Below are 11,997 nucleotides of genomic sequence, written 5' to 3' on the forward strand. Positions count from 1 at the left end.
TTCTATCGGTACCTTGATTGCGCATATATGACTTTTTGATCGCTTTTTATTACAATTATTCTGGATTTGATGCGACAGAAATTGCGCAATTTTGCACTTTGGGATTTTTTTGCGCTGACGCCGTTTACCGTGTGAGATCAGGAATATGATTAATTAATAGTTTGGGCGATTACGTACGCGGCGATAGCAAACATGTTTGTTTATTAATTAATTAATTTATTTTTATTTATAAAATGGGGAAAGGGGGGTGATTCAGACTTTTATTAGGGGAGGGGATTTTGTGTTATTAAAAATACATTTGTCTTTTACTTTACACATATACTAGAAGCCCCCCTGGGGGACTTCTAGTATATGCACTCTGATCTCTCATAGAGATCCATGCAGTATAGTTATACTGCATGAATCCATGAGATCGGTGTTCTATTACTTTTGGCTGCTGCAGCCAAAAGCAATAGAATGCCGAGCCGGGATCAGCGCCATTACGGAGCAGACCCCGGCCCGGGATGGATGCAGGGATCGCCCCCCCGCAATCGCGCCGCAGGGGGGCGATCCCCCCACTAGACCACCAGGTATGAATAAAAGCAAGTATTTAGAAGCAGCTGTCAACTTTGACAGCTGCTTCTAAGTACTTAATTAGCGGGCACGGCGATCGGACCGTGCCCGCTAATAGCCGCGAGCCCGGGCTACACGCGGCACCCGGGATCGCGGCAGTTCAGAGGGTGGTCGCCGCGCGACCCCCCTCTGAACTCCCATAGCGGCACGAGGACGTTCAATAACGTCCTGGTGCAGCTATGGGTTAAGAAAGAGACACTGTTATGTAAACAATACATTGTACCAGCCTGACTGCGCAGGACAGGAAACTGCTGACCATCTATGGATTGACCTATCAGAGTGTGATATGTATGTCTTGTGACTTGAAACCCCGCCTGTATTGAAAGTTTATGTATTTCATGTGAATACACTGCTCATGAGTAGTACCACCCCATATTCTGTCTATAAAAGTTAACACAAATCAATAAAGGGGGCACTTACCAAGCTTATGTTACTGATACGTACATCAGTTGTCTGTGTCTGTGATTTTAATTTGTAAGTAGAACTGCAGCTGCTAACTCTAATCTGGAACCATCCTATCCTGGAGAGTGTTTGGCTTCATAAAGTCAGGCAAATTAATAGGTAACCTTATCACTGATCTAGAAAAATTTTTTACTAATAAAAAAACTAGGGATCATGGTGCAAAAAATGTTGCCCCATATGACCCTGTAGGTGAAAAAATAAAAGCACTGTAAGAGTCACAATGGGGCCGTTTTAAATATGCCTATTAGCAAAAAAAGTTTTACTGCTAATAGAAATAGTAAAACGTTAGAAAACCTAGTAACCATGCCTATCGCCGTGTTCAGACTGACCTACAGAATAAAGAAAAAGGTCAGTTTTACCGTAAAGTGCATCCCCTAAACATGGACCCCCCCCCCCAACTTTATGGAATTACATTTTTAGACCCAAATTCATCCAATAGATGATATTTTGGGGGTTTCGTCATTCATTTTATGGAAGATTGAAAGCTGCCATTACAAAGTACACCTGTTCCTGAAAAAAAACAAGCCCTCACATGGCCCTGTAGGTGGAAAAATAAGGAGGAGGAAAAAACAAAAACGCAATAGTGACAATTGGCCTGGTCCTAAAGGGGTTAAAGGGTTGAAAAAAACATATTGCTGTAATAATGTTCTATGATTATATAGTATAATCTCCTTCTGTTGAGTGGTGGCAGTAAAGGGCGGCGCAGGCCCCTCTGCTGCCACCAATGTTCGTTTAGAGAACTGCAGGCTATCTAACCCCCACACAGTGCGGTACAGAGCAGGCTCTAGTCCCAATGTGATAGCAGAGCTAGGAGGCCCCATAGAGAGTGAATGGAGCTCAGGTACTAACCACTCCATACCAGGAACGGCGTCCCACAAGACCCCACACTTTTGGAGATGCTGTTATCACAATTCGGCCCTCATCATAGTTGCTCAGATCCTTACGTTTGCTTATTTTTCTGCTTTTATCACAAATTTCAAGAACTGACCGACCACTTGTTGCCTGATACCCCCTCACCCCTGACAAGGGTAAATGTAATCTATCCACCTTATTTTGTGTTATGGTCACTTTAGAACAGTATCACCCATAGACATCAATGGAGCGTGACCATGAATGCACAACCAACTCGCTGCTCAGTTATCCTAATGGTGCGTTTACACAGAGAGGTTTATCTGGCAGATATCAGACAGAAGCCAAAGCCAGGAATTGATTTGAAAAGAGGAGAAATCTCAGTCTTTCCTTTATGAACTGATCTCTGTTTATAGTCTGTTTCTGGCTTTGGCATCAAATCGTTGGCTGATATTGTTTCAGATAATCTTTCTGTGTAAATGGACCCTTACAAAACTCCACCCAAATTGAAGACAAGAGTGGTGCTGTCTCTGGAAGAAAGTGGCCATGTTTTTGTAGCACTTGATATGGTACCAACCATATTGAACCTAAGGGGTCACATAACGCAGGCAGGGTCACTTAATTCATGTAGTTGCAGGGATTTAGTTGTTCTTTTCTATCTGACAATTCCTGGAATCTTTTCCTTCAGTTAGGTCATGTGATCCCACGGTAACCCCATAGAAATTACACGTGTGTCTGTGCTCTCAACGGGATGATCATCTCAGCCAGCAGAACCTCCTGCATGGACTGTCTAACAAAGGCTCTCCACAGGGGAGTATACAGCTCCTCTCACACAGGCCACATTCAGATGCTGTAAGAACAACGGCCACTGTCTGACATCTTCACCCGGCTAATACTATAGTATTGGCCGGATGAACATCATTTTATTTTAACTGGAATGCAGGCACATTTGGGTATGCCCGCAATCAAATTTCCAATAGACCACAGCGTAAAGTACAGCCAGGAGCCATATTTACACTGTGAGCACAGGCCATTACGTACAGCAGCTGTTCACTGGATAGCGGCCGTACAAAATAGACCTGTCAATTATTTTGTGCGGCCGCAGAGAACAACGGCCGTAGTGTATACAGAGTGTGTACACTATGGGGGAGATTTATCAAACATGGTGGAAAGTGAAAGTGGCTCAGTTGCCCCTAGCAACCAATCAGATTCCACCTTTCATTTTCCAAAGAGTCTGTGAGGAATGAAAGGTGGAATCTGATTGGTTGCTAGGGGCAACTGAGCCAGTGTCACTTTACACCATGCTTGATAAATCTCCCCCTATGGCCATTGTTCCATACACTACTATACAATAAGGCAGTGCTGTTAAACAACGGCCATTGTTGCACTTTTCAACAACGACTGTTGTTTAACAGCCAAATACAGTGTGTGAACATGGCCTTATAATGGATTTGATGACGGGATACTTTTAAGTCTCTCAGCTTAATAAGAGATGTATAAAATGAGCAAACAGAGATGGTACTGTCCTGAGCAGTCCTTTTGATGCTGTGCTGATACATCATGGGATTGATAGCAGATATGAAGATGTATTCGAAGATGCAGTTTGAAATTTTAAAGTCAAGATGGTGGTTGGTCAGAAGTCACATGGCCCATATACAGTAATAAAATGTATTATACAGCAGAGCTGGGATGAAACGGATGACACTACAAGAACTGTGATAGTGAGTGTACATTACTATCCGGGAATACTGCTTTATGACCACAGTCACACACTGCACTCAGCAGCCTCACTCCCTGTATCAATCAAGTAATCTAGGAATAAGAAAGAAAATGAGACACCTCCAATATGTAGAAAACATCTATTTACTGTAGTTTTATACCATGTATTCATGTACATTACAGAGACCATATACAGAGTGCAATACAGCAATGAGGGGCTGGGGGACGTGTAGGTCTGGGGGCTCTAGTCTTCCATGTAGAGCTTCTCTTTCCTCAGTCTCATCGTCTCTTTTACTTCCTGCAGCTGTCTCCTCTGTGTGACCATAGAACAAGGATAAAAGCAGTGAGAGGTATAGACACTACAGCAGTGAGGACAGGGCACAGCATCAGACTATGCCATCACTATAAGATCATAGGCCGACCTCTGGGACTCCGACCAGTCCTCACAATAAAGGGGAATGCAACGGTGATGTACTGCACTGTATAGAAGGTCACACACACACAGTACACTGTATATATGTTGCAGAGAAATGATAGAATCAGGGATTTAATCAAATCCTGGGAAATTATGGAAAGAATGCGCCGTTACATCATTTTCCTAGGGAATTGATCAAATCACTGACCCCTTTCAGGGAAATGATGGAATGAACTCCATCATTTAACCCCTCCCACCCACCCCCGTCCTGTCGGCTCTGCTCCCCGTCCGCCTCCGCCGCCTCTCTGCTCCCTGTTCCGCTTGTTTCCTCTGCTACCAGCTTCCCGCTCCCCCGGCCTGTCTGCTCTGCTCCACGTCTGCCCCTGCACGCCTTCCGGGAGGTGTGCTGCTCTGCTCCCCGTCCGCCCTGCGACATGCCTGCTGCTCCCCCGGCCCGTCCGCTCTGCTACACGTCCGCCCTAGCACCGTATGCCTGCCGGGAGGTGTGCCGCTCTGCTCCTGGTCCGCCTACGGTCCCGTTCGCCCCGCGACATGTCTCCTGCTCCCCTGGCCAATCCGCTCTGCTATATGTCCGACCCAGCACCATGTGCCTGCCGGGAGGTGTGCCGCTCTGCTCCCAGTCGCCATATGCCTGCCAGGAGGTGTGCCGCTCTGCTCCTTGTCCGCCTCCGGTCCCGTTCGCCCCACGACATCGTCCCATCCGCTCTGCTCCACGTCCGCCCCAACGCCGTATGCCTGCAAGGAGGTGTGCCGCTCTGCTCCTTGTCCGCCACCGGTCCCGTCCGCCCCACGACATCGTCCAGTCCACTCTGCTCCACGTCCGCACCAATGCCGTATGCCTGACAGGAGGTGTGCCGCTCTGCTCCTCCGTCCACCCCTGGTCCCATCTGCCTCGCCACCATTTGCCTGGCAGGGAGACGTGCCGCTCCGTTCTCCCGTCCGCCCTGCCGCCATAGCCTGCCGGGGAGGTGGGCTGCTCTGCTCCCTTTGTCTGCCTCCGCCACCGTATGCCTGCCAGGGAGGTGTGCCGCTCTGCTCCTCCGTCCACCCCCGGTCCCATCTTCCCCGCCACCATTTGCCTGGCAGGGAGGCGTGCCGCTCCGTTCTCCCGTCCGCCCTGCCGCCATAGCCTGCCGGGGAGGTGAGCTGCTCTGCTCCCTTCGTCTGCCTCCGCCACCGTATGCCTGCCAGGGAGGTGTGCCGCTCTGCTCCCCCGTCCGCCTCTGCCGCAAAACATAGAGCCGGGTGACTCCTCAATCATTCATTCTTTCATTTCCCTGATCAAATCCCTAGGGAAATGATGTAACAGCGCGTTCTTTCCATCATTTCCGGGGATTTGATCAAATCCCTGATTCTATCATTTCACTGCAACGTATATATGTTCAGAAAAGGCTCGGAGGATGACATTGGGGCGTAAACTACATTCAGGCTCTTGAACCCAAAAGCCACGCGCTCATCCGTGCTCGTATATGTTGGCATCCCATTTTGCTAGGGTGCCAGGGTACAGGTGCCACAAAAGGCACACATGTAAGGTAAACGTGGTCTAATGGTATGTGCACACTATGGATTCGGAGCGGAGATGTTCTTCGCATCCCATAGATTCCATTCTATGTTCAGGCAAATTCCGCCATCCACCCAAAGAATTGACATGTCTATGAGACGGGCGTAATTCAATTGGGCGTGCGTCGGAATCCACTTGAAGTTCTTTGCTTGGAATCCATAGTGTGCACATACCCTTAGAGCCCTTTTACACGGGTCGATTATCAGCAATGAGTGTTGAAATCCTCATTCAACCAGTAATAAGCCCGTGTAAAAGCGTCAGCGAGCAGCCAAGAAGCGAAAAAACACCCGATCCTCAGCCAATCGCATCTTTTATGCAGCCTTAAAAATAATCATTTATCGGTCGTACATCTCCCTGTGTAAACATAGCAATGAATATAAATGGCTGTACGAGCCATACAGGGGCCGTTTCATTAATTGTCTTCTTTAACTTTAACTTCTTTAGCTGATGTACAAGAGGATTGTCATGATTAGACGAATGATGCCTTCAAAAAAAAAAAAATGATGGGGGTACCAGGAATGCATCCCCATCCTACCCAGCCCTTTGTATAACTAAGTTGTTCATACGTACTGACTTGCACCGGAAATCACGCTGCGAGTTTAGCAGTGAGATCCGCTACGAGTTAAGGTCCTGGCAGATCCCTGGGACTATATACTCAGTATGTAATGCAGCCGCCCCCTTAACCCCTTCCGCTCGGCTCCCCCGCTGTCTGTATATACATTACCTCTCTCCTTGCCGCACGGGGTCCCCGCTTCCTTCTCTGCCACCCAGCCAATCAGTGTGTTGCCCAGCTGCAGCCACTGATTGGCTGGCTGGGCAGGAGAGCCGGACGCCGGGACCCCGTGCAGTGAGGAGAGAGGTAAAGTATATACAGACAGTGGGGGAGCCGGGCGGCAGCTGAAGGGGTTAAGGGGGCGGCTGCATTACATACTGGCAGAGGTCTTTCAGACCGCTGCGAGTATGTAGACCCAGAGGTCTGCCAGGACCTTAACTCATAACGGATCTTGCTGCAGAACTCACAGCCAAATTTCCGCTGCTAGTCAGTACGTGTGAACGTTCCCTTAAAGGGAATCTGTGAGCTGCAACTCACATTCCAGAATGCTGATACTGTCAGGACAAGAAGACCCATGATACTTATATATCCAGCTGTGCTTCCATTTTTTTTATTCTCTAGTTCAGGGATGGGGAACCTTTGGCTCTTCAGCTGTAGCAAAACTGCAACTCTCATCAAGCCCGGACAGACAAAGCGAAGCTTTGGCTGTTCAGGCTTGATGGGAATTGTAGTTTCGCAACAGCTGCAGAGCCAAAGGCTCCCCCATCCCTGAACTAGACAGAAAGAGCCAAAAAGGCTTTCCTAAGACCCTAAAGTGGAGCGGCAATTACAGCTGACAGATTCTCTCTAAATCTGTCACTAATAAAAACATGTCTCTAGTTCTGAGGGTTCAGACCTCAACTGATCACTAGAATGAGCTGAGAGACAACCGCACTGCCGGGCTCTTCTCTCCTCTCTCTGTGAGACCTGGACAGCCCCATAGACGTGCACTGTGAGTCCACCCAGGTCATGTTACACAGAGCGGGAATAAACACCCTAAACCAGGGATAGGGAACCTTGGCTCTCCAGCTGTTGCAAAACTACAACTCCCATCATGCCTGGACAGCCAAAGCTAAAGCTTGTAGTTTTGCAACAGCTAGAGAGCCAAGGTTCCCTACCCCTGCTCTAAGCCTTCAGTGCCCCTCGGGCTCAGTGCTGCCAACATGAAGATATCGCTGCCACAAAAATGAACGCATGGCCTAATACTACCGATACACAAGCCCCTAAACATATGTATGGACAGAGTCCGCTTCCTCTTCCCAATCACACGGTTGTTACCTGTTCATCTTGTTCAGGGGGATAAATCTCTCTCTGGAAAAAAATAAAAAATAAAAATTATAACAATCTTTATCCATTCATATAAACCCATATGGGAGCAGTATGTATGGGCCCTACAGTACAGCATATACACGTATATGGAAGTACGTATATGGAAGTATATTCACTCTATGGCGTCTCAGGCCATGGCTATTATGTTTCTGATTCCAAATGGTGGAATACTGGTATTAGGCAAGTGATGCATATATAAGCCCACTCCAGTACTACTGTATACCGTAACTAGTTCAGGACCACAAGGAAAGCTGGATGACAAACCCACCCATAGTGGTCATACTGACTGTCACCCAGCTTTCCTAGAAACGGATAAGACACAGCTATGAAGAAGGAGATCTAGATCTGTGTACTATAGACCCTTTTATAACACCATTTTCTCTCCAGCTGTTGCAGAACTATAATTCCCAGCATGCTTTGACATCCCTTGTGGCTTTGGATGAGCTACAGGTTTGGGACATTGTTCTGCAAGGCATCCTAATGGTAACAAGGTATCGCAGGGATCAGGCAAGAGCCCTCTAGTTGCCAATAATAGATGGTCATCTGGATACAGATTGTGACTTCAAGGGATACACCTGTAATCCATGTGATGGGAATAGTGGTATGAATCCACATGTCTATTACTGGACAGCTGATATACCGGGATCAGAAGTATATAAGACTTCTCTGTGACTTACCTTACGCTTCACTATGTATTCTTCAAAGTATTCTGGCTGATTAGAGATCCAGAACATTGTGACAGGGAAGGTCAGGTACAGCGCCATCTAGTGAGGGGAAAAGGAAAGAGCAAGAAAACTGAAAACCAAGTCGCCTCATAGTAGTGTTCTGCTGGACCTGCGCTGCGGACACCAGGGACGGGGAATCGGCAGCCCTCCTGCTGTTGTATAACTACAATTCCCATCATGCCTTGGCAGCCCAGGCATGATGGAAATTGTAGTGTTGCAGGTTCCCTATCCTTGGTGTATACCAATAAACCTTTGTGACTGGGGTCTATCCATTTTGTTTGTTGTTTTTGGATGGACCCTGTGATGGAGTTATCTCACGTAGGTGTGAACCCAGGGTGTAAAATGTTACAGGGTTTTATGAGAATACATCAAAGCCACCTTCTAGCTCCTAATATACTTTGTATTTTATTTTCTCGCCATTTTCAGGAACTCTCCTTGCTGTCAGTGAAAGGAAACCGTTGGTGATATGAAAAGCACAGATACAGGTCACTAGGCCTTTAGGCAGCGCTGCCCCCCTGGTACTACAACCCCCATCATATCCCACTACATAACTTGCAGCAGTTGTGCTGTTGTGACACTACAACTCCCAGCATGCTCCAGACCAGCATCACTACACCTAATGTGACACTACAACTCCCAGCATGCTCCAGACCAGCATCACTACACCTAATGTGACACTACAACTCCCAGCATGCTCCAGACCAGCATCACTACACCTAATGTGACACTACAACTCCCAGCATGCTTCAAACCAGCATCACTACACCTAATGTGACACTACAACTCCCAGCATGCTCCAAACCAGCATCACTACAACTGTGACACTACAACTCCCAGCATGCTCCAGACCAGCATCACTACACCTAATGTGACACTACAACTCCCAGCATGCTTCAAACCAGCATCACTACACCTAATGTGACACTACAACTCCCAGCATGCTCCAAACCAGCATCACTACAACTGTGACACTACAACTCCCAGCATGCTCCAAACCAGCATCACTACACCTAAGGTGACGCTACATCCCTCACTATACCCCGCAGCAACTCAGCTAGTGTGGCACTACAACTCCCAGCATCCCCCATGTCAGAGCCAGTGGCTTCCCCTTTGCTGTCACACTACAACCCTCAGCAGGCCATGCTGGGACTCTTAGTGTCCCTACAGGTTGCAGTGCACACAGCAGCAGGCTATCCCCTTCATGCTCCCCCTCACATACAGCTCCTGCCCCTATATACCACACAGGACACTTACCCGGAATATCTCCAGTTTGACCCCCATGTTGTACACAAGGCCACAGACCACGCCTCCTCTTCGTCTATTGGCTGCCGCGCTTGTCAGTCAGAGCAGGCAGACAGAGCACGTGACGACGTGCGCGTCGCCGGCCTGAAAACTGCGAGGCGCGCTCCCGAGTCTAGTGGAGCAACTACAGCTCCCAGCATGCTGGGGGTTATAGTTCCCATATATAATGTCATAATAAACTTATAAGAGGATCTGCAGCCGTTCACACACTGACTCCCTGCAGTTACCTGATAACTTGTAGCTTAGCCTTATCCATGTATTGCATATGGCTGACAGAGGGGGAGCCCTTTCCTGTATAACAGGGATGAGGAAGCTTCAGCCCCCCAGCTGCTGCAGGACTACAACCCCCATCATTCCTGGACAGCCAGCAATGTAGTTCTGCAGCAGCTGAAGGTTCCCTATGCTAACAGCTTAGATGCAATAGTCACTATTAAAGGGGTACTCCAGGAAAAATCCACAAGAAAGGGGAAAAATAGGAGATTGCAGGGGTCTGACCTCTGTACCCCCCACCACTCTCCATATCGGGCCCGGCCTCTGTATTATGTATAGAGCTGTGAGTACGCCACTATTCATTCCTATGGAGCCGTCAGAAGGAGACGAGTACAGCGCTCATCCATCTTACTCGGCTGTGTCCGTCGCTCCATAGGAATTAATAGAGCTGATGGTCACGTGCCGTACCCGCGGCTCTATTCATGATAAAGAAGATGGGGTCCGATACGGAGATTGGCGGGGGTGCCGTGGTTTGACCCCCCCGCAATAAATTTTCCCCTATCCTGTGGAATTTTTCCTGGAATACCCCTTTAACCCCGGCATCGAAGTGGTTAACTCTCTGGATCTGTGATATCTCTGATCCCAGCAGTTGTGGCAGGAGCGCTCTGCTATGTGTCTCAGCCAATGATCTTACACATATAGCTGCAGGAGCAGATTAGCATGATATATAAATATGTTATAACACAATAATTAGAGATGAGCGAGTAGTGAAATATTAGACTTTCGAGAATTCGAATCGAATAGGCACCGATATTCGACTATTTGAACGAGTATTCGATCCCATTATAGTCTATGGGGAAAAAAATTGCGGCACTTGAAAAATCAAAATTCAACCACTTGGAGGTCACCAGGTCCCCCATGAAACCTCCCTAAACGATGCGATGCAAACACCTCCGAAATGACACTGGGACATTAGGGGGAGCATCCCTCGGTGCACCCAACACCCCAAAATCGCAGTATAATGCCACTCTCCGCAGTTGCAAAGGAAAAATATTTGCGAACGCTTTACGAACATTTATGGCAATGTTCACACATTTCGTTCGTATTTCTTGTGCAGCGTTGCGTACATGATTCCAATGTGCACCCGTAGAGCGTCACGTGCCTTTTACTGGGCTACTGAAACAGTATGTATAACGTGCCCTTAGTGGACTAAACCAGGGACACTATAAGTCACTTGTACACACAGGGTACTGGAATGAATACACCTGCTGATGCTGCTGCTGTTATATCATCTATTTCTTAGCACTGAGAAGGGCTTTGGATTCAGAGATGACTTTTTCGCTGGACTTTAGCCCTGAAAAGGACTTTTGGGTTCAGTAGTAATTCTGCCTAACCAAAACGCTACTAAAACCTATCTCTCCCTGCTGCAAGATCTTTCCCTGACTAGGTTTAAAGCGCATCTGCGGTCGAGAGAGGCGAGAGCCAAGTATTTAAGATTTGAGGTCATGTGGTTCAGCCATCCAATGAGGGTAGACGCCGTTTTCGCGCTGTGTGCATACTCCCAGGGTCCCTCACGGCCTCCTTGCATGGTCATTGGATTAAATAAAGTACCAACTACGATGGGAGGGCTTTCCAATGTTTCCCGCGTATTCGCCTCACTACTCGATTGCATTTGAATCTTTTGAATACCGCAATATTCGATGGAATACCAACTCGATTGAATCGTGTTCGCTCATCTCTTAACAGTAATCATAGCACGTGATAAAATATCCAAATACATACACACACACACAGTATACAGGGCCGGCATTTCTAGCACTCCATTTACTGGGGGCTTCTGGAGCCATCCACCTATTAGCTGAGCCCACTTCAGTCTGAAAGCTTCCTGGCACAAGAGCTGAGCCTACTTCACAGGTGGTGACAGTTCCTGACATGGACAGAGGTGGCAGCAGAGAGCACTGGGTCAGACTGGGAAAAATACACCACTTCCTGCAGGACATACAGCATCTAATAAGTACTGGAAGATGGAAGAATTTAAAATTACTTATTTATATATCTTTCTGATATCAGTAAATTTGAAATATACCCCTTTAACACCTCAGATACCAGTCATTTGGGGGAATAATAGAGGGTGAGGGCCCCCCTATATCATGTGATCACCCCCCTGAGATTGTGAAGCAATGGGATGGTGCTAATAGCT

At 47.7% G+C, this 11,997-nt stretch overlaps 1 protein-coding gene across 1 annotated transcript; it reads right to left on the reverse strand.

Annotated features, from left to right (window-relative positions):
* Window positions 1–3,768: 3,768 nt before the first annotated feature.
* PET100 (PET100 cytochrome c oxidase chaperone) lies at window positions 3,769–9,621 on the reverse strand. The gene is made up of 4 exons (XM_069968900.1): window positions 9,540–9,621; window positions 8,238–8,324; window positions 7,510–7,542; window positions 3,769–3,955 (listed from the first exon to the last, which is right to left on the reverse strand). The coding sequence occupies exons 1-4, from the start codon at window positions 9,564–9,566 to the stop codon at window positions 3,887–3,889; spliced, it is 216 nt and encodes a 71-aa protein (XP_069825001.1). The 5' UTR covers window positions 9,567–9,621; the 3' UTR covers window positions 3,769–3,886.
* Window positions 9,622–11,997: the final 2,376 nt, after the last annotated feature.

This window comes from Dendropsophus ebraccatus, chromosome 1 (genome assembly GCF_027789765.1).
Source record: "Dendropsophus ebraccatus isolate aDenEbr1 chromosome 1, aDenEbr1.pat, whole genome shotgun sequence".
NCBI classification, from domain to species: Eukaryota; Metazoa; Chordata; class Amphibia; order Anura; family Hylidae; genus Dendropsophus; species Dendropsophus ebraccatus.

Coding starts and splice junctions, on each gene's coding strand:
- PET100 (XM_069968900.1), bottom strand. CDS start 9,566: ATGGGGGTCAAACTGGAGATATTCCGG. Junction 8,325..9,539: donor TCAAACTGGAGATATTCCGG/GTAAGTGTCCTG, acceptor TCCCCTCACTAG/ATGGCGCTGTACCTGACCTT. Junction 3,956..7,509: donor CCCCTGAACAAGATGAACAG/GTAACAACCGTG, acceptor ATGGTCACACAG/AGGAGACAGCTGCAGGAAGT.